General features: G+C 48.0%; 1 protein-coding gene and 1 non-coding gene across 2 annotated transcripts; one reads left to right on the top strand and one right to left on the bottom strand.

The window, feature by feature from the left end:
- The first annotated feature begins 2126 nt into the window (after positions 1-2126).
- Pim1 (Pim-1 proto-oncogene, serine/threonine kinase) lies at positions 2127-6782 on the top strand. The gene is made up of 6 exons (XM_027943582.2): positions 2127-2573; positions 2685-2791; positions 2897-2947; positions 3041-3407; positions 4894-5070; positions 5973-6782. The coding sequence occupies exons 1-6, from the start codon at positions 2492-2494 to the stop codon at positions 6128-6130; spliced, it is 942 nt and encodes a 313-aa protein (XP_027799383.1). The 5' UTR covers positions 2127-2491; the 3' UTR covers positions 6131-6782.
- Positions 6783-7714: 932 nt separating this feature from the next.
- On the bottom strand, positions 7715-7782 carry Trnat-ugu (transfer RNA threonine (anticodon UGU)). Its single transcript has one exon. It is a non-coding gene; the product is annotated as a tRNA-Thr (tRNA).
- Between the last annotated feature and the right edge of the window lie 14838 nt (positions 7783-22620).

Genomic DNA, 22620 nt, shown 5'->3' with positions numbered 1-22620 from the left:
AATAAATGAATAGGAAAGAGCACTCCCTGGACAGATTGACTGACTCTTCAAACACAAAGTATTAACATGCCCATCACTAGTCTTTGTATTTATCAAAAGAAAAATGTGTCACATCTAAACACACAGACAGCAGGGCAATGCTAGGTGATGGGAGCAAGTGGGGATAGTCCTCTGTGGCTAGGCCTGAGGGCTTGAGAGGAAAGGGAGGCTAGAGGGACTGGAGCCACACGTGTATGTACATTTACTTAGGTTTTGTTCAGTTTCAAGGAGTTTTATTATTTTTATTTTTTGTTGTGCTGGGGATTGAACCCTGGCCTTGCACATGCTTGGCCAGCGCTCTCCACGGAGCCACATCCCCAGCCTGCCAAAGGGTTTCAGAGCTTTGGAAAGCTTTAAGTACTCTGGAGTTGAATTTGGGTCATTTCTTCTGTCCCTGAGCGGTTGTGTTGGCTGTTGTACGACCCTGTGTCACCCTCCTTCTGTTTCGTTTTCCTATCTGCAAAAAGGGAATAATTCGGTTCCCCTGGGTTTTCTCCTAGTCATCAAAAATGAATGAGCTAGGCCACAGAACACAAACACGGGGTAAATCTGTAGTTTTAGAAGATAAACGCCTAAGTGATGGGGTGCGGGGCGTTTTAGGGAGCAAGCCCGGGGAACCTTGTAAAGGACACGTTCAGATTCATTCATGAGGGGAGCGGTAACTGCTCATTTTCCCTTTAAAAGGCAAGAACTTGAAAAAAAACGAAAACGGGGTGCAGTTAGCTCGCAGCGGCTCCGGCCCCGCCAACTCGGCGGCTGGCTTCCACGGAACGTGACTGGGCTCTTTCCCCACGTCCTTATCAACTCTCCGTGAAGTTTCCGAGGACAAAGGACGAGAGTGGGCTGGGCAGCTCCCCGGGTTATTTCCATGGGGCGCGGGGACTGCGGGGCGAGTCCCTCGAGGCGGGCCTGGGGTGGGCCCGCGATGGCCGGGACCGCCTGCCGGTTAACAGCAGGCGACGGCAAGGTGACTACAACGTGCGGACCCCCTGAGACCCCGCGCCCCTCCCACCCTCGCTCCAGACCGGGAATTTTCCTCCCTCTCCCGCCCGCACGGAGGGGCTGAGGCAGCAGCTGGCACCACAACACTAATATTTGTGTCGTGATTTCCTCCTCCCCGGGCACTGTGACACACGCGTCATTTCTCAGGAACGGGGGCCCGCTGGCACCTTTCTGCGTTTTCTAAAACGGGAATCCGGGGGCTGACCTTGGAACCCGCTCTAACAACCCAGGTCGGCTGCCCCCACCCCGACGCAGCCGAGTTCTCCCCCAGTTTTGTTCCAGGCGGTGACTCCTCCACTCCCTCCGTGAAACCGCCGTGACTCACGGCTTACAGAGCTGTCGCCCCCCACGCGCCCCCCAACACGCAAACCCCCGGGATTCAGCCCCAGCCCGCAGCGCGTCGTCAACCAGCCCAGGCAGACTTGGAGGTCTGGAGTCTGAGTCACACAGAAAGACCACCCTCGTCGGCGTCCCCACACACAGTCCCTCACACCCCGGCGCGCCGGCCTCCCCGCCTGACACACCAACGCCCGTGGTCTCCGCGCAACTTGTTATGCTCCAGCTCGAGCCCTTGACCCAAAAACCTCCGAGAAACCGAGAGCCGCAGAGCCGGCCTCGGGCGGCCTTTGATGGCTTTGTTATTGTTTGGGTTTGAATCGATACGCCCCTCCCCATCCTTCCTCCCTCGCGGCCCGACACCCAGCTCCCGCCTCCCCTCACGCCCCGCGCCCCTCCCCCTCCATTTTGGCGCCTTTTCCTTCCCGCCACGTCGTGGCGGCGTCGAGACCATTCTGACCGCGAGAGCGGGGCGGGGCGGGGGCGGGGCGCGCCGCGTTATGCAGATCAGTCGGCCTCTGGTTGGTTGAATGCGGGCCGATGGGGCGGGGCCGGGGCGCGGCGACGAAGCCCGCAGGGCGGGGGCCCAGAGGAGTTGCCTGGTCCCGCCGCTTCCCCACCCCCTCTCCTCCCTCCGCCAGCCCGGCAGCCCAGCTCCCCGCCTTGGCCTCCCGGTGAGGCCCCGCCCCGTCCCCGCCCGCCCGCGCGCCCTCCCCGCCGGCGCGCTCCGCCCCTTTACTCCTGGCGGCGGGGCGAGCCGGGCGTCTGCTGCAGCGGCCGCGGCGGCGGAGGAGGCCGGAGAGGAGTCGGCGGCAGTGGCGGCGGGATCAGCAGCAGCAGCAGCTGCCACGAGCTTTCTGTCCCGCAGAAACCCTAGGAGCCTCTCACCCCGTCGTCCTCAACGCTGCCTGACCCTGCCGACTCGCCCTCCCTCTGCCAGCCGCGGCAGCGCCCCCAGTTGTCCTCCGACTCGCCCTCGGCCTTCCGCGCCAGCCGCAGCCACAGCCGCAACGCCAGCCGCAGCCACAGCTCCAGCCACCCGAACAGCCCCAGCCCCAGCGCCTGCTGCAGGTTCTCCAGGCACGGTCCCTGCGCCGACACCCTGGAGGTTGGGATGCTCTTGTCCAAAATCAACTCGCTCGCCCACCTGCGCGCCGCGCCCTGCAACGACCTGCACACCACCAAGCTGGCGCCGGGTAAGGGTTCTCCGGGTCCGAGGATGGGGGCGCCGGCGGCGCCCTCAGCGTGGGAAGGAGGCTGGGGGCTCGCGGGCCGATGCTGAGTACCCTGTGTCTCCCCCTTCCTAGGCAAAGAGAAGGAGCCCCTGGAGTCGCAGTACCAGGTGGGCCCGCTACTGGGCAGCGGCGGCTTCGGCTCAGTCTACTCAGGCATCCGTGTCGCCGACAACTTGCCGGTGAGTGGGCGCCCCGCAGTGGGGAGGGAGCGCCGGGCGGGGGGCACGCGGCTGTGCTTTGGCCCCGGCGAGGGGAGCTAACGATCTACTCCTTGGGGCTTCTAGGTGGCCATCAAACACGTGGAGAAGGACCGGATTTCCGACTGGGGAGAGCTGGTGAGTGCTCTGAAGGGAGCGACCCCCAGGAACGGTGGGTGGGGTGTAGGGCGCGCCCCGGCTCCCGCCCTAACCAGCCCTTCGTCCCTGCAGCCCAATGGCACCCGCGTGCCCATGGAAGTGGTCCTGCTGAAGAAGGTGAGCTCGGGCTTCTCCGGCGTCATTAGGCTCCTGGACTGGTTCGAGAGGCCCGACAGTTTCGTCCTGATCCTGGAGAGGCCCGAGCCGGTGCAAGACCTCTTCGACTTTATCACGGAAAGGGGGGCCCTACAAGAGGAGCTGGCCCGCAGCTTCTTCTGGCAGGTGCTGGAGGCCGTGCGGCACTGCCACAACTGCGGGGTGCTTCACCGCGACATCAAGGACGAGAACATCCTCATCGACCTCAATCGCGGCGAGCTCAAGCTCATCGACTTCGGGTCGGGGGCGCTGCTTAAGGACACCGTATATACAGATTTCGATGGTGAGCCATCCCGGGAGGGAGCTGCCCAGGTGTCGCGGCCGGGCCTGGAGGCCTCGGCCAGTCTCCTGCTCCGGCCTTTTGTAAAGGTCATTGGGCCGCTTGGCTCGATGCTAGCAGGGGTGGGGCGAAGGAGAGCTTCCCAGAGTAGTAAAGCCGGGGATTTCAAGCCAGCTGAACCTGTAATGTTTCTGGCTTGATTTTTATTTTTTTTCAGTGGGTTCCAGACTTTCCCGAGGAATAAGAGATTATGGGCAACCGGCCGTAGCCCAGATTTCCAAAGTCTGACCCAGTTTCCCCGCCAGTAAAGGGGGGGTGGTGGGAGGGGGAAGAGATGAAAATTGATGCCGGTTTTGTAATTTTTGTTTTTGTTTCATAAGGGAATTAGTTTTCTGTTAAGGTAGTTCTTAGAACCGCAGTTCCCCCTCCCTTTCCCCTTTGATGTAGGGAGGGTTAAGGAATAGGAATAGTAGTTTCACTAAATGTAAAAACATATTAGGGGGTGTTGTGGGGTGAGGGGGTAAGGAATGAATGTTGTGAAATAAGATCTGTTGCTGGTTTGAAAATTAGTTGGGTGTCCACAGGGAGGATGAAAACCTATCTTACTTTAGGGAGGGGCTTGGAGCGGGTTCTTTCAGAAAAGAAGGAATGGAGAGCCTGAGATCAAAGCGAAGGAGGGTGGGTCATCATCTGAGTGGCTTACCCTAACAAACGACAGCCTTTCAAAACTTGTGACTCTGGCTTGTGGTTTGTGTTTATTTGCCCTTGGAGGACGCTGGGTTGGGCTGCGTTTTTTGTATTTAACAGTTAATGGCTGGCTGGGTCCTCCCAAGTTTTTTTCCTTCAAGTCTTTGCTGCCCCCTGGTGAGCACCATTGGGATGACCTCTCCCCAACCCCCACCCCCCCTTTTTTTTTTACTATCCAAAGTTTGTAAACAGGAATCACGTGGTCTGAAACCAGCCCTGCAGCTCTGTCTACCTTTTCAGCTGGGGAGGAAAGGATGTGGGTGCCTGCCCCCTGGTTCTCAGATGGTGGGGATGAAGGCACCTTGACTTAGGGTGTTGTGTAAGGATCTTTGCCTGGATTGTATCTGTGATGAGGATCTCACCTGGGTCCTGGGCATTGTAGAGCAAAGTTTAAGGATATTCTGTGTGATACAGCCCTTGACTTGTAGGTATTCATCCCTTTGTGGGTGGTCCTACCACATTCTCACCTCAGACTTTGGGTCTACAGCCAGTCCTGTTTGTTTCTTGGAGGAATTGTAAAGGATTTCAGTTTATGCTTTGGGCTGGTAGAGAGATGGGTAATGCTTTGGGTTGGAGAGATGCCATAAATCTCTCCTTCGTTTTCCTTTGAGCCCACAGGGCAAAAATGGAGTTCACCCAGCTCCTGTGAAAAGGGGAGGCAGTACTTTTTAAAGAGAACACGAGTTGCTATGTTTGTTTCTTGTTAAAAGAGTGTTTTCTCTCCTATTCCCCTGGCTTGCAGGGACCCGAGTGTATAGTCCTCCAGAGTGGATCCGCTACCATCGCTACCATGGCAGGTCCGCAGCTGTCTGGTCCCTGGGGATCCTGCTGTATGATATGGTGTGTGGAGATATTCCTTTTGAGCACGATGAAGAGATCATCAGGGGCCAAGTTTTTTTCAGACAGAGAGTCTCTTCAGGTAACTTCATGGAAGTCCCCCTTTTTTATTTTTTGGCAATGTTAGGGATTGAACCCAGAGCTTGCTCATGGTAGGCAAGTGAAGTACCGCTGAGCCACATCTCTGACCCCCGGGGAGCTGTGAGTTAAGGAAAAATACGAACCATGATGCTATTAGCACCTGTGGGGCAGTCTTGAATTCTGGAGAGCTTCACTCTCCAGGAAATGCCATGGTCTTTGGCTTAGCAAAATTGTAGGCCCGTGGTTTATACTTGAGCTGGTCTCAGGGATCATATGCACTTGAACTTCTCTTGGGAGGTCAGAGGAAAGACATGTGTAAGCATACTAAGAAAAGACAATCTGGTTTTCCTGAAAAGTGCCCGCCCCCCCATGCTGGGGATTGGATTGCAGGTGTTCCAGCATGCTAGGCAAGGACTCCTCTATCAAGCTCTGTTCACAAATCCTGAAAATATTTAATTACCAGTGGAGACATCCCTTAACTCCTTGTTACTTTGCCAGGGAATAAAAAAGTAAAGGGCTCTTTTAGCCATCTCCCTGAAGGCCAAATGTTATGGTCCCAGTGACCTCATTCTGGGTGGTTTCATGTTTGTTAAGTTGGTAGGTGAATTGAATCACCTCACCATGCTCAGTGATGTGTCATAGAAAATCTCTTGTCATCATCCTTCCTATTTCTGGTGAGTGGGTGTCGTGGGAAAGGCCCTAGCTATTGAAGTTTGAAAACCACAGGTTTAATAGGGGAGCCACTTTTTAGCTGAAAGAGTACCTGGGCACAGTGTTGTGTACAGTGCATGGCCTGCTCAGGGTCTCAGACCTGTGGGCCCCTGGGAGACAAATTGGGAAGACCTTTGCATTGCAAAAACAAGTTGAGTCATTCATAACTTTGGTCTGTTCTGCTTTCTGCAGAGTGTCAGCATCTAATTAGATGGTGCTTGGCTCTGAGACCATCAGATCGGCCATCCTTTGAAGACATCCAGAATCATCCTTGGATGCAAGATGTCCTCCTGCCCCAAGAGACTGCTGAGATCCATCTCCACAGCCTGTCACCAGGGCCTAGCAAATAGCAGCCTTTCTGGCAGGTCCTCCCCTCCCTATCAGATGCTCAAGGAGGGGAAGCTTCTGTCTTCAGCTTCCCGATTACCGGTGACACTTTCGCCAAGCAGGACAGTGCTTGATACAGGAACAACATTTACAACTCATTCCAGACCCCAGGCCCCTGGAGGCTGCCTTCCCAATAGGGCGGAAGAGACTCCACTCCAGGTGTCCTAGGCCTCAACTCCTCCCATAGACACTCTCTCCTTCTCATGGGTGTCCAGCATTGCTGGACTCCGCAAAATCCCGGGGTGGGGGGTGGGGGTGGGAGAACCCTGCCATGAAACTGTTCCCTTCATCACTGAGTTCTGCTGAATGCCGCGATGGGTCGGGTAGGGGGAAAACAGGTTGGGATGGGATAGGACTAGCACCATTTTAAGTCCCTGTCACCTCTTCCGACTCTTCTGAGTGCCTTCTGTGGGGACTCCGGCTGTGCTGGGAGAAATACTTGAACTTGCCTCTTTTACCTGCTGCTTCTCCAAAAATCTGCCTGGGTTTGGTTCCCTGTTTTCCTCCCCCACCCCCTCCTCCATATGAAAGGTGCCATGGAAGAGGCTACAGGGCCAATTGCCGAGCCACCTGCCCTTTTTCTGCCTCCTTTAGTAAAACTCCCAGTGAACTGGTCTTCCTTTTTGGTTTTTACTTAACTGTTTCAAAGCCAAGACCTCACACACACAAAATGCACAAACAATGCAAATCAACAGAAAAGCTGTAAATGTGTGTACAGTTGGCATGGTAGTATACAAAAGGATTGTAGTTGATCTAATTTTAAAAAAAATTCTTGCCTTTAAGTTATTTTACTTTTTTTTTTTTTTTTTTTGAAAGATGCGCATTCTAACCTGGAGGTCAATGTTATGTATTTATTTATTTATTTATTTGGTTCCCTTCCTCCTGCTCTTAAGCTTCCACAGCTGCTGCCCTAGGTTGTTGTTGGGTTTTTTTGTTTTGTTTTGTTTTCTTTCCTCCTTTCCTCTGACTTTGGGACCTTTTGGGGAGGGCTGCGATGCTTGCTCTGTTGTGGGGTGACGGGACTCAGGCGGGACAGCTGCTACAGCTCCCTGACTTCCGTAGGGGCCCTGAGCCTACTCATGTCAGTGGGTTTGGGCTCCCTGGGTGGTGGGGGAGGGGCATTGCTGACTAGTGTATATAGGATAGATATATGAGATGCAGTTCTGGGTGGTGTGCCTTCCGGATCCTCTCTGGGGCTGTTCTGAGCAGCATGTAGCCTGCTGGTTTTATCTGAGTGAAATACTGTACAGGGGAATAAAAGAGATCTTATTTTTTTTTTTTTTATACTTGGCATTTTTTGAATAAAAACCTTTTGTCTTACTTTGTGGTTTCTGATCCTTGTCCATGCAGAGGCAGGCTAACTTGGTGTGCATTTATTGAGCCCTTTAGTGAGGGACTAAAGGCCTGCTGTACTGGTTTGCTTCAGCGGGAGTCCTGGGGTAGTCATTTTTACTAAGCAAATGTGGACATGATTTGTCATGAGGGGGCCCTAATGAAATAGGACATCCTCTGATTTTTGTATAAAGTAGTCTTTGTTTTCTCTTTTTTGGTGCTGGGGATTGAACCCAGGGCCTTGTGCATACAAGGCAAGCGCTCTACCAACTGAGCTACATCCTTAGCCCTCCAAGTATTTAATAGCCACTTGATGCTACTGGCTACCTTGTTGGCTGTACAGGACATTTTTATCATTGTAGGATGTCCTCTCCAACAATGCTGACGTGGGAACATGTATCTCTTGCAACAGTAAACTTTTTTTTTTTAAACCTCTGAACCACATCCCTAGCCCTTTTTATTTTTTATTTTGATACAGGATCTGGCAAGGTTGCTTAAGGCCTTGCTAAAATTGCTTCAGCTGACCTCAAACTTGCAATCCCGCCTCAACCTCCCCAGTTGCTGGAATTAAAAGATTTGTGACAGGGCACCCAGTCCACTAGTAAAACATTCAAAAAAATTTTTTTTTATTTGTAGTTGGACACAATACCTTTATTTTATTTACCCATTTTTATGTGGTGCTGAGAATTGAACCCAGTACTTCACACATGGTAGGCAAGCACTCTACCACCAATCCATATCCCCAGCTCTACCACTGATAAATTTTGCAATCAGGTATGGTGAGGTGCCTAGAGTTCTAGGTACTAGGGAGATTGAAGCAGGAGGATTGCTTGAGCCCAGGATTTGAACAACCTTGGCTTTGTAGTGAGACTCATCTAGGAATACAAACTGTTTTGAGCATATATCCTTGATAAATGTAGAGTCTAATGGAAAGCTGTATACCTGTGTTATTTTTTTCAGGTTCCCTTCACCTTTAATGTGAGGTTCAGTCATTAACAATGGTGGGTGAAAATGCTTGTGTTTATTTTACATTTCCCTCCAATGTGCTCAATAAAGGGTCTATACTGGGAATAGGTGAAATGTTAGCTCTGCCATTGTCTTACTGCTTGTTCTATTAGTATCTTTAGTCCGTGGCTTCTATTCAGGAATCTGTTTAATAGGCCCCTTGTCTATTCTGTGAGTTACTTTAACTTAAACTGGATGGTAGAACCCCTGAATCCACTAAGTGGTAGTCTGAACACAGCCTGATATTCTGAAACCACTGTAGCTGTGTCACTATTAACTCATATTAAGTATTAGTATGTTGCTTTCTTGTTTCTTTATAAATATCAAGAGCCACCCTATTATTCTTCCTCCCTTGTGGGTCATCTTTCTACCCCTTCTCCTGCATCCACAGAATCTTTGGAATCTGGCCCTATATACTCTTGTCAGGGTCAGGATCCAAAACACAATACCTTTCATCCTTCATTGTCTACCTTAAGCTTGGATGAGGTCCCAAACCCCAGCTCAGTCCTCATGTGGCTGCAGAGAGGAAGGAAGGATTTTTTGATTATGGGGGGCTGATTTTCTGAGGTTCAACCCCTTCTTTCTCACTATTCCCTCTCATTCAAATTGTGTGTGCATAGGAGTCCACAGACACACACACATGCACAAACACTGCCAATCTCTTGAGTGTTGATGTCTCTTGGAAATTTGTACTTGAACAATTAAAATTTGCTCCAGGCCTGAAATTACACTTGTAATCCCAGCCACTCAGGAGGCTGAGGCAGGAGGATTGCAAGTTCAAGGCCAGTCTAGGTAGTTTAGCTAGACCCTGTATCAAAAAAAAAAAAAAAAAAAAAAATCTGGCAAAACCCCACCCTTCTGTCCTGTGAAGTGAGTTTGTGTGTTCCTACTGGGTGCAAGTTATCAGGAGTTGTGTGGGAAGTGCTAGAGGTCATACTTAGTCTCTGGGTCATTTTAGGAGTTAATTTGGGAATCAGCCTTAGGCGTAGATCCTAGCACTATCACTTATGTAAATGCCCCAGGCAAATCATTACCAGCTCTGAGACTAATCTCTAAACAGAGATGCTCCTTGATAGGGTTATTAGGAAGATAGGAGTAAGTAGCGAGTATATGTAAATGCAAATACTCTGCTACTTTATGGAGGCAATAAAAGTACCAAAAAGTACAGGGTGACAAGAAGTTCCTGGAGTCAGGATGGTGGCTCTTACCTCTCTGGAGGCGGCAGAGAGGTTGTGATCTGGAGGTACCTCTCTGTATAGGGAACTTTGACTTTCAGCAACGTCTCATAAGGTGTTTACATTACTCTATAACTTCTGGTTTGTCTTGAATAATTATTTTTAAATTTTAAAAGTAAAGGATGTAGTTCTACTTATGTAGGGGGCAGCAGATTGAGTGATTTACTAATCCCCTTGGCAGAGGCAGCCTGTGAAGGCTTCAAAGAGGAGGTGACATTTCAATTGGCTTTTGAAGGATAGACCTTAGTTTGCCTACCTGTAAAACGGGACAATGAACACAGGCGGAGCAGAGAAATCCAGTGAGGCTGATACTCCCCTTACAACTGGACCAGGCATCAGTCTGACTGAATCTGGTACAGCACCAGTTTTTGTACAGCCCGCAGGCTCATATTGGGTTTTATTTATTTATTTTTTTTGGCAACAGGGATTAAACCCAGAGATACTTAACCACTGAGCCTCATCCCCAGCTCTTTACATTTTATTTTGAGATAGTGTCTCACTAAGTTGCTTAGGACCTCCCTACATTGCTGAGGCTGGCTTTGAACTCGTGATCCTCCTGCTTTAGCCTCCTGAGCGTCACCTTGCCCAGCCTGGGTTTTACATTTGTAAGTGTAAATTGGGTGAAAAATAATGTCCTTATATGTGAAGATGATATGAAGCACAATTGAGTATTCGTACATAAATTTCATGCATCTACACATCACATACGGCTGCTCTGTTGCTAGGATGGCAGAGTTGCTGAGTCAGACTGGGTCAAAAATGCTTTCTAGAAAAGGTTTCCACAGGGCTGGGGAGATACCTCAGTTGGTAGAGTGCTTGCCTTGCATGCACAAGGCCCTAGGTTCCATTTCTGCCTAGATCAGGATCCCATTGATTCATCCATCTGCATCTTTCACAGCCCTTAGCCTAGTGACAGACACATCGTGTGACTGGAGTCAGGTTGCAGGCTACCCACCACCCTGCCAGTGCCAATATTCAGGAGCTGAGTCGGGGGAAGAAGGAATCAGGTTTTCTCAGTGCCAGCCCAGAGAAATAGAGTGGCTGCTCCTCCAAGTCCCACCCCTCTGGGCTTGGGGCTGTGTAGGGTCCTTTCGCAGCTGGGGGTGTTCTTCTCCTGAGGCTAATTATTATGGGAGAGTGTTACAAGCCCACTCTGAGTTCTGTGAATCTAAGGAAAGGTTTTAGGTGGGGTTTCTTGGAATTTAGGTTATTTAGGTGGGGCTTGGCCTTGGAGTGCAGAATGCTGGGTAAAGGGAGGGGATGCAAAGGATTAGAAGGGAAGGTGACAGTAACCTTGTTAAGGGTAACACCCAGAAGGGGCTGTTACCCTGCAGTTCCTTACTGATATTAGCCAATACTCTGGGCATGCCAAGCCCGTTCTGTGCTTTGCATGAATTAACTTATTTATCCTCACAAGGACTCTCCATGAGGTGGATGACATTATTTATCCCCATTTTACAGATGGAGGAAACTGAGTGGAACGCCTAAGTATCACGTCAAAGGTCACATGAAGAAATGACAGGTCAGAGCCTAGTGTGGTGGTGCAGGCCTGTAATCCCAGCCTCTAGGGAGGTTGAGGCAGGAGGATCACGGGTTCAAAGCCAGCCCCAGCAAAAGCAAGGCACTTAAGCAACTCAGTGAGACCCTGTCTCTAAATAGAAAATAGGGCTGGGAATGTGGCTCAGTGGTCGAGTGGCCCTGAGTTCAATCCCCGGTACCTCCCCCAAAAGAAATAACAGGTCAGAATTTGAGACCCTAGCAATCTGTGCTCATTACCACTTCTCTCTCTTCTCTCTCTCTCCCCGCCTTTCTAAGCAGTGTCAAAGATGGAACCCAGGGCCTTGCTAGTTAGATGTTTGTGTAGCCAGGCGTAATAGTGCACACCTGTAATTTCTTCGACTTGGGCAGGAGGATCACCAGTTCAAGGCCAGCCTGGGCTGGGGATGCAGCTCAGTGGTAGAGCATCTCTGGGTTCAATCTCTAGTATTAAAAAAAAAAAAAAAGCCTTCATAGATTAGTCATCTCAAGATCCCTTCCATGTCCATGATCCAGAGGTCAGGTCTGGATTCCAGAGTCCAGAGAACGGAGCAAGCAGTTCTGTTTTGTGGAAATGCTCAGTGGAGCTGTCTGAGCGCTATTTTTCACTCTGGCCTGGGAGGGAGGACTAGTCGGAGGCGGTAAAAAAGAGAAGAGGGACAAGAGGTGGGGGTTGGGGTGGGGCAGGGGCGCATTTCTTGTAAATGTCGCTCAGCTTCTTTAACTGCTGCGCTGGTTCTTGGAAACCCTCACCACAAAGGGCCTATCTAAAACAGTGTTAAAGCAGATATGGCCTCATCCCCCCTTCGTTTCCGGCCCAGCCTCACACTCCTAACCCCGATTGCCAAGAGCAAGGTTGCAGTGACCCCTCGGCTTCACTGTGGGAGGAAGTACAAAAATAAGCAGAACTAGGGTCAAGCTGAGAGGACTTTATTTATTTTTATTCGTAGTAACAGGACATACGGAATGGGGTTCAGCAGGACCCCTGTTCCATGATACCGTCTCATAGTTGGTCCAAGCATGGCTCGCTGCTACTGTGACTTATTAGGGTGGGTAGTGAACGCAGCCCAGGAAACAGATCACTGACAATGACATCTAGCTCTCTAAAAGATCCTCAGAAGCCAGTCCCTCACCTCACCCAGATTAAAAAAAAAAAAAAAAGTCTGTTTGGATTAGACATCTCAAGGTCCCTTCAAGGTCCAGGATCCATAAATGGAGCAAGCAAGCAGTTCTGTTTTGTGGAATTAGATCTCCCTAATTTTGTGTTTAGCATTCTTACTCCCCCCCCCCCACCCAATGCTAGGGACTGAACCAGGGTCTTGTGTAGATCAGGCTACTGAGCTACATCTTCAGCCTTTTTTTTTTTTTTTTTTTAATACTGGGAATTGAACCCAGAGTGCTTTGCTACTGAGCTATATCTCTGACCCTTTTAATTTTGTATTTTAAGATAGGGTCTCATTAAGTTGTTTAGGGCCTCCCTAAATAGCTGAAACTAGCCTCAAACTTGGGATCCTCCTGCCTCAGCCTCCCAAATTGCTGGGATTATAGGTATGCACTGGCAGCATTTTCTTTTGAAAGAGTTTTTATTTTATAGGCCTCTTTCTTTAAACTATGTAGTATTTACTTTTGGGGGGTGGCAAGGGAGTGGCTGGCAGGGCTTTGTGCATGCCAAGTATGAACTCTACTACTAAACTACACCCCAGCCCCAGGTTGAGTGTTGATAAAGTTCTTGAGCTTTATGAGAACAGTACTGTACATGTATGTAGTGATCTGGATCTTGCTCTTCTTACTCAACATTATGTTACAAGGAAGGATGTGTGTATTGTGTAGCACGTAGCTGTAGATCATTTTCATTCTAGAATATTCCATTGAGTGAACAGGAATTTTGGCTGTGACTGGTGGATCCCTACCCAGGGGCACTTAACCACTGAGCAACATCCCCAGCCCTTTTTTATATTTTACTTAAAGACAGGGTCTCACTGAGTTGCTTAGGGCCTTGTCAAATTGCTGAGGCTGGCTTTGAACTTGTGATCCTCCTGACTCAGCCTCCTGAGCCACTGGGCCACTGGGGTTACAAGAGTGCGCTCCTGCACTCGGCTCCCTCTCTTCCTTCCTTCCTTCCTTCCTTCCTTCCTTCCTTCCTTCCTTCCTTCCTTCCTTCCTTCTTGTCTCTCCCTCTCTCTCCCCTTCTTTCTTTCTTTTCATGGGACTGGGGATTGAACCCAAGGTGCTCTGTCATTAACTACATCCCCAACCCTTCTAATTTTTTTGAGGCAGGGTCTTGCTAAATTGCCTAGACTGGCCTTGAACTTGTGATTCTCTTTCCTCAGCCTCCAGAGTAGGTAGGATTACAGGTGTGTGCCCTGCTCTGGTGAGGCCCATCTTTAGGTGCTCCTTGGGTTATTGCTTAGGAGATCAGCACACACAGGTGTAGCCCTTGCCAACACCTTGGTGGGAGCCAGGAAGCATAGCCACCCATGGAGCACCTACTCTGCCCAGTGAGCTATCCTTTATCACGGGGAGAGTAACAACCAGGGTTTTCCCTCAGTGCCAACAAATTGACAAGTTTATCACAGCAAAGCAAAAATCAGATGTTTAAAGGGCTCCCAAGAACTGTGGCTCTGGCAGTGACTGTCGTGTATGTGATATGGTGTGTGCACGTGTACAAACTTAGCTATCTTTGGTGTGTGCGTGATGGTTGGGGTGAAGCTCGTGGTGTGTATGTGTTGGTGCGTGTGCAGAGTGAGTGTGGGTGCTGTATATCTGCACGCATACACGCATTCCTGGAGTTGCCACCTGCCCATGTCACCTGGACTGAAGATCCATGTTTCTTCACTGCCTGGCCTGGCTGCCTTTCCTCCTGCCTCTGTCCCAATTCTCTCCTCAGCTGCATTCCCTTCTCTCCTCTTCCCAACCTGTGAATCAGACCCCTTTGCCATAACCACCATTCATTTCTCTCCATTTCTCATTCCTCCATTCATGCTGCAGACGGACCTTCCCATACTCACTTGAGATCTCATTCTTTTATTTATTTACTTTGCTGGGGATGAATCCAGGGCCTTATGCATGCTAGGCAAGTGCTCTACCTCTAAAGTACACTCCCAGCCTTCTCATCTTTTTTTTTTTTTTTTTTTACTTTCTCACAATTTTCATGAAATTATTGGCCTTTTCCAGGGCACAGTGGTGCACTCCCTGAGACTGGGGAGGCTGAGGCAGGAGGATCTCATGTTTGAGGCCAGCCTCAGCAATTTAGCAAGATATCCTGTCCCAAAATAAAAAGTATAAAGTGTTGGGGATGTAACTCAGTGCTCCTGGGTTCAATCCCCAGTGCCAGGAAAAAAAAAAAAAAAAAAAAACTCTTGGTCTCTGCCTCCTACTTGAAACTTCTCCCTTGGTTTCATAACCCCTGGCTTGCCTTCAACTTCTCTGCCATGTAGATTTGGTTTCTTTTTCCTCTCAGTGCTGGGTGTTGCTTCCCTTCCAGTCTTCCAAGTCCCTGCTGTGGGTCCAGAGGGCACACTCAAGTGGGGCAATATGAGGACAGAACAACAAAAAAGAGCCATTTGCAAAGGCTTGGGGCAGGTGCTGGGAAACCCCAGGGGGCAGTGCTGAGCCCTGAGGCTGGTCAGGTAGGGGCACTCCCTCCTGCAGGGCTGAAGGCTAGGGGAGGGAATAGGGAGCTAGGGGGCTGCAGCATGTGAACAAAGCTGTCTTGCTAACAAGAGTTCTGACCTTCATTCTAGAAAAGCAAACAACCTGCAGTAACACCCAGCTGCCTTGGCCTCTCTGTGTCCCTCTGTGCCTTCCCATTGGCTGAACCCAACCAGAAGCTACGCTTGGAATCACTGACTTTCTTTTTTTTTTTTTTTTTTTTTTTGGTACTGGGGTTGAATCCAGGGGTGTTGGACACTGAGCTAGATCCTCAGCTGTTTTTATTTTGAGGCAGGGCTTGCTAGATTGCCCGAGTAGCTGGGATTGACACTTATGATGATTCCTAGAACTTCAGACACAGCTTTCTTCTGGGATCAACAGGCCTGTGATCAACAGCATCCCAAATACCACTGTCCAGAGCCCCCAGGCAACCCTTCACTGAATGTTACTGGGTGCTAAGGGAAGGTGAGACACCCTCAGAATCCCACCAGCTTCAGTTCCACTCACGATATGCCTGAGAAACACAGAGATCCACGCAAGTGAGAGTAGGTTTTTTTTTTTTTTTCCTGCTTTGAAAAATGGATATGTTAGCCAGGTGCACACACCTGTAATCCCAGCGGCTCCGGAGGCTGAGGCAGGAGGATCCTAAATTCAAAGCCAGCCTCAGCAAAGGTGAGGTGCTCAGCAATTCAGTGAGACTCTGTCTCTAAATAAAATACAAAATAGGGCTGGGGATGTGGCTTAGTGGTCAAGCACATCCAGACTATAAACAAACAAATAAATATGTATATATACAATTTTATAGGGCAAAGCTCATATTTTTATAATTTAATAATATGCTATCCTTGATCTGTTTCCACTTCAAGAATTATGAATAAACATAATCACCTGATACACCTAATATGACCACAATATGGATACTCATAATTAATTTAGATCATTTCCCAAATTCCACCATTATGAATAAAATGTTCTTTTTTTGTGGTGCTGAGGATTGAACCCCAGGCCTTGTGCATGCAAAGCAAGCACTCTACCAACTGAGCAGCTATATCCCTAGCCTCTAAAATGTTCTATTACCAAAGAGCTTTGGGCAGAGATTGTCACCTATGCCAATATCCATTATCCTCTTTTTCCTTCTAGCTAGTCACGTGGCCTTTTCTTTCTTTCTTTTTTGCAGGACTAGGGATTGAACCTAGGGCCTCATACATGCCAAGCAAGTCTCTATCACTGAGCTCATCCCAGCCCTTTTTATTTTTGGCACTGGAGATTGAGCACAGGAGTGCTTTATCACTGAGCTACATCCCCAGCTCTTCTTATTTTCTATTTTGAGCCTGGATCTTGCTAAGTTGCTGAGGCTGGCTTTGAATTTGTGATCCTTCTACCTCAACCTCCCGAGTCGTTGGGAATATAGACGCCGGCCCCAGCTCTTTTACATTTTTATTTTGAGACAGGGTCTCAAACTTGTGATTCTCCTGCCTCAGCCTCCCAAGTGGCTGAGATTACAAAAGTATACCCGCTTACACATCCAGTCTTGTGGCCTGTTTTAAGTAAAGATTAAATTCCCCAAATTCTCTTGCAGCTAGCTGAGAACACGTGACAAAGTCAAGGCCAATGAGATGGAAGCAAAAATGTTGCAAGGGCAGATTCCAGGCAAATGCCTTCCGAGACATTCTGGTATGCCCCCACGCCCTCCTACAAGAGGAGCTTCGGTGAGGGCAGGTGGTGAGGGGAAGGAGAAAACACTGTGAGTGGACCATGTGATGCCCTCAGACCACTATGCCATCTGAGCCCTCATCACCATCATCCTGATTTGGAAGATGCTGCTGTTGCTGGTGCTTTTATTATTGTCATTATTTTGTTGACGTTGTTGTTACTATTTTAGTGCTGGGGATTGAACCCAGGGGGGCTTTACCACTGAGGTACATCCACAGTCCTTTTTATTTTTATTTTTTTAGAGACACCCTGCTGAGGCTGGCCTCCAACTTGTGATCTTCCTGCCTCAGCCTCCTGAGTGCTGGTATCACAGGAGAGCACCACTGCTCCCAGCTCTGTAAGAAGCTTTTAATGTTTCACCAGGAAAATACTTTTTTTCCTTTAAGTTAGTGATTTTTAAAAATGCGTGGTCTCTGAGTATACCTTCATCATTTAATGGCCCCCTCCACCCCCTTATGACACATCTCTCTAATTTTACACTGAAGTTAGTTAGAAAGTGAGAATAGATATCAAGCCAAGTCTTATTTATATCAATCTGTGCTGCAAAGTCCCCAGTAGTATGAATAATCTAACATGAAAGGTAATTTTTTGGGGGGCGGGGCACTTTATAAGCAGACGATCATTTCCTTTTTAGAGATGAGAAAACCAAGACTCAGGGGCATTTTACCACTGAGCTACATTCCCAGTTTTATTTCATATTTAGAGACAGGGTCTCACTGAGTTGCTTAGGGCCTTCCTAAGTTGCTGAGGCTGGCTTTGAACTTGCGATCCTCCTGCCTCAGCCTCCTACATGAAAGGTAATTTAAAATGAGGATTTGGCTCTGGAATGTGTCCCTTAATCCTGCAGCACACATTTTCATTGGTGGAGAGAGGAAGTGAATGAACTTTTTTTCTTTTTAAAATCAGCTTAATGAGGGGTAGTTTACACAGTCGGTCGTGTTATGAGCAATGTCCACACCCATGAGAACACCACCACAATCGGGATCTAGAACATTTCCACCCCCCAACAAGTTCCCTGGGCCTTTTGCAGTCCATCTCCCCCCACACACACACTGGCTCCAGGCCACCCATGATCTACTTTCTGTCACTATAGATTAGTTTTGCCTGTTGCAGAATTCCATTTAAATGGTGTCATACAGCACATGCTCATTGGTAGGAATGACCATGGATTGGGTGCCCAGCATGTGACAGACACTTTATAAGCAGATGATCATTTCCTTTTTAGAGATGAGAAAACCAAGACTCAGACACTAAATAGTTCACCAAGGTCACACGGCTAATAAATGACAGCATTCTGACTAAATGTATGTGTCTCCAAGGTCAGGGTCTCCCCCCCACCTTTTGTTATTTTGGGTTTTTTTTTGGTTCTGGGAATTGAACCCAAGGGTGCTCCACCATGGAGCTAGATCCCCAGCTCTTTTTATTTTGTAATAGAGTCTCACTAAGTTTCTGAGGCTGGCCTCAAACTTGCAGACCTCCTATCTCAGTCTCCCGGGAAGATGGGATCACAGGCGTGCCCCACTGCGCCTGGCTAGGGTCTTTCTTTACCCCTCCCTCACCTCACACTGCTAATGTCCTTGAAATTCCCCTGTCCTCCCCACAGTACTAGGGATTGAACCCAGGGCCTCATGCATGCTAGGCAAGTGCTCTACCACTGAGCTACAATCCCAGCATTTTTTTATTATTTTATTTTATTATTATTCATTTTTGGTGTCAGGGATTGAACTCAGAGGCACTTAATCAATTTATTTATTTATTCATTATTTAGAGAATTAATCAATTTATTTTTGAGATAGCTTCTTGCTAAATTGCTTAGGGCCTCTCTAAGTTGCTGAGGCTGGCCTCATACTTACAATTCTCCTGCCTCAGCCTCCCGAGTAGCTGGGGTCACTGGTGTGTGCTACAGAGCCCAGCCTGTCCTTAGTCTTAGGGAGGCCCTAAAAGATGACTACGTTAGAGGCAAGTATAAGGTCAAGGCTTCCAGTCTTAGGAAAGCAGGAGTAAGGCACATGGAACAAACTGGAGAGTAGCCAAAAGGTACATAGTAAAGATGATAAGACAAATTGTAACCATGCACCAGAAATGTGTTGTCTGTGTTGTACAGATATAAATAGCTACCGGGGCCTAAGAAGAGAAGAGAATGTCGTTGCAGGTGTCAGGGTATGTTCTTAGCAGAGCAAGATGATCAATCTCCCTGGCTGTTTACTTTAGATAGAATTATGAAGTTACTTTGAGAAAATCGGACTCCAGTGGGGCCAGGTTTCCATCCTTCCTTCTTGTCTGGTCCAAACCATATTGAAATCTGAAATCTAGAAAAATCACAATTTAATGAAGCCAACAGAGTCTCAGGCCCCAAATCTCAGAACAGTAGCACAAGGAAGGCAGCTGGATTCTTCAAGGAGTTTAAGGACAAGGAAAATAGAACAGACAGTTCCGAGAGAATCATGTTTCAAAAGTTTGTTTTGTATCATTTGTCAGAAATCCAACACATCTTCCCATGGAAACCACATTACCAATGGAGGCTGGGCTGTCAGATGTCCTCTCCAATGCTGAGTTAACACCAGGCGGTGGAAACACTAGACAACCACCAGGAAAACAATACCCTGGCAATTGTAGAACTCAGACAAAACAATGGATTGTGGATTGTAGACAGTTGAGTCTGTCCTTTGCAGTCCATCTTGGGACCTCTTGTCACCTCCCACCATTTATTTATTTATCTATTTATATATTTAGCTTTGTACTGGGGACTCGAACCCAGGGTCTCGCACATGCTAGGCAAATGCTCTATCACTGAGCTCCGTCCCCGGTCCGGGCCTCCTCCTACCTGGTGCAAGAATCAGCTCCACCACATCCCCATCTGTGGACCTTCTGCCTTAGCTGAGTCCATTCTCCCTGCAAGACGGGAGATTCTCTCTTGTTTCAAGTTCAAGTTTGTCTCTTGCTAACTTCTCGTCCTTGATGCTAGCTCTACCATCTGACTCTTCAGGAATCTATTGACACTTCCTCAAGACGAGTCTTCAAGTCATTAAGGGGGTCCTATCTTGTTCCCCAGAAAAATCTTCATTCTCAACCAACTCGGAGTCTTCAAGTCATTAAGGGGGTCCTATCTTGTTCCCCAGAAAATTTTCATTCTCAACCAACTTGGGAGCCTCAGTCCTTTGACTGTTTGGTTAGATGACCCCGTTTCCAGACCCCCCTTTTTCTGTGATATGCTGGAATCAGCCACACCAGCTCAGGAGAACCAGATACTAAATACCCAGGAGTTTTATGAGTCAGTTGACAAACTTACATTGTCAGTCATGGTGGGAGGGTTTACATTACAGAAATCAGAAAATGCTATAAATTAGGGTTTTGTCTCTTTCTTTCTTTGCCAGTTATTTTTTAAAATAAAAATTTCTTTTGATAGTGTTGGGAAATTAAGCCAAGGCCTAGTATGTGTGAGGCAAGCACTCTACCACTGAGCTACCTTCCCATCCCTTCATTTATTTATTTTTGAGAAGTTCTGGCTAAGTCATTCAGGTTGGCCTTGAACTTGAGATCTTCTTGCTCACCCTCCTGAATAGCTGGGATTACTGATGTGCCACATGCCCTGTTTTAAAGTCAGTCACTATCATTAGCACACAACTGCTATTGCCATCCCGGTTGCCATTAAATGTGTGCTAAGGTACCTCATTAAACAGGGCCTCCAGAATCAACCTCAGGGTGGGGCACCGTGGCGCACGCCTGTAATCCCAGCATCTCGGGAGACTGAGGCAGGAGAATTGCGAGTTCAAAGCCAGCCTCAGCAACATGGAGGTGCTAAGCAACTCAGTGAGACCCTGTCTCTAATAAAATACAAAAATTGGTCTGGGGATGTGGCTCAGTGGCTGAGTGCCCTGAGTTCAATCCCTGGTACCCCTTCCCCCCACCAAAAAAACAAAACAAAACAAAACAAAACAAAAAAAACCAGAATCAATGTCAGTGTTTCAGGCATTGACCAACAGAAGGAATATGCTGAGTATTTCACCCTCGACTGACATTTTCTTCTCAACCATTTCTGTTGGTTTGAACTCTTCGGTGTTTTTTGATATGAACTACCTAGTCTTATCCATCATACATTTTTATAGTTGTTTTTTTAAAAATATAAGTAACATGTAAAACTTGATATTTCCTTTTAATGACAGTCTTACTAGTTTTTGGCCCATGGTCCCAGCATATTTTATCCTGAGTGGATAGTTCAATATTGAAATTTTTTCTTTCCATTTGAGTGTCATTTGCAGACTCTACTCTCTACTTCTTTTTTTGGTGGTGCTGGGAATCGAAACCAGGGCTTTGTGCATGCAGGGCAAGTACTCTACCAGCTGAGCTATATCCCCAGCCCCTCTACTTTCTTCTTTATAGGGCTTCTTCTTCTTCCCCTTCTCCTTCTTCTTCTATTTGATGGTGCTGGGAATCAAACCCAAGGCCTCGTGCATATTAGTTAAGAACTCTTTTTTTTTTTTTTTTTTTGGTACTGAGGAGTGAACCCAGGCGTGCTTAACCCCTGAGCCACATCCTCAGCCCTTTTTATTTTTTATTTTGAGACAGGATCATCTTAAATTGCTTAGGGCCTTGCTAAATTGTTGAGGTTGGCTTTGAACTTCTGATCCTTTTGCCTAAGCCTCCAGAGTAGCTGGGATTATAGGTATGTGCCTCTGAGCCAGCCCTGAGTAAGAATTCTATCACTAGGCTACAGGGGTTCTTAACATGAGAACCACAACCCTAAAGAGAGACTTCAATGTATATCCTCAGGAAAAATACATGTAGTTTTGTGAGTATGCGACTGTATGTTGCAATCTTTAATGTCCCTAAAGGTCAGATGTTAAATGTCTGTTTGGTTGCCAGCCTGTGGCACTATTGAGAAACTGTGGAATCTCTAAGAGGCGAGGCCTAGGGGAAGCAAGTTAGGTCACTGGGGGTGTGCCCTTGAAGGGGATCTTGACCCCTTCCTTCCTTCCTTCCTCTCTGTTCCCTGGGTGCCATGTGATGAGCAGTTTCCCCGTGTGCTTCTGAGATGATACTCTGCTTTGTGCAGGCCCAGAAGCAAGGGGACCAGGACTGACTGATGTTTCTGAAACCAAGAACCAAAATAAATCTTTCTTCCTTTTAAGTTGTTTATCTCAGGTATTTTGTCACAATGACAGAAAGCTGACCCATGGAGCTCATTTGTCTGAGGACAGTACATATAATTTTCCTTAGATTCCTAAAATGGTCTATTAACCCACAAAAGTTTAAGACCTTGTCTGAGACACTGATGACCTGTGGATTGCAAAGAACCAAGATGGCACTTTAAAAAATTTAAAAATTATATAATAAGAAGTACCTTTTTCTTTTCTTCTTGGTACTGGGGATTGAACCCAGGGTTGCTACATCCTTGAGCTACATCCCCAGCCTTCTTTGAGATGGAATTTTGCTAAATTGCCAACGCTGGAAATCTTCCTATCATTGCCTCCTGAGTTGCTACAGGTGTGCGCCACCAAGCCTAGTGTAGTTTTTGATGTATCTTTTTTCCTGAAGCTGGTCTTGAATTTGCAGATCCTCCTGCCTCTGCCTCCCGTGTCAGTGGGATTATAGGTGAGCACCACTGCACCCATTTCCTTTGACATATCTTGAAGATTGAGTCTCTACAGCACAGTAAGCTTAATTGGTGGAGATTGGGCAGATAGGTGTGATAGAGGTGGATGTTGAGAGGGGTGTAAATTATTATTATTATTATTATTATTGGTACTGGGTATTGAACCCAGGGACCCTCTTCCATTGAGCTACATCCCTAGCCCTTCTTATTTTGAGATAGGGTCTTGCTAAATTGCCCAGGTTGGTCTCAAACTTGGGATCCTCCTGCCTCCGCCTTCCTAGTTGCTGGGATGACAGGCGTGCACCACAGTGCCTGGCTCAGGTTTTTGTTTCAACATGTGGCTTCTCTGTTGATGAGGTTTTCAACTTCATTTTATGTCTGTCATTTC

This window comes from Marmota flaviventris, chromosome 6 (assembly GCF_047511675.1).
Source record: "Marmota flaviventris isolate mMarFla1 chromosome 6, mMarFla1.hap1, whole genome shotgun sequence".
Lineage (NCBI taxonomy): Eukaryota > Metazoa > Chordata > Mammalia > Rodentia > Sciuridae > Marmota > Marmota flaviventris.
Note: the sequence above shows the minus strand (reverse complement) of the source record. Positions and strands in the feature narration are given on the sequence as shown.

Coding starts and splice junctions, on each gene's coding strand:
- Pim1 (XM_027943582.2), top strand. CDS start 2,492: ATGCTCTTGTCCAAAATCAACTCGCTCGCCCACCTGCGCGCCGCGCCC. Junction 2,948..3,040: donor TTTCCGACTGGGGAGAGCTG/GTGAGTGCTCTG, acceptor TCGTCCCTGCAG/CCCAATGGCACCCGCGTGCC. Junction 3,408..4,893: donor CGTATATACAGATTTCGATG/GTGAGCCATCCC, acceptor CCTGGCTTGCAG/GGACCCGAGTGTATAGTCCT.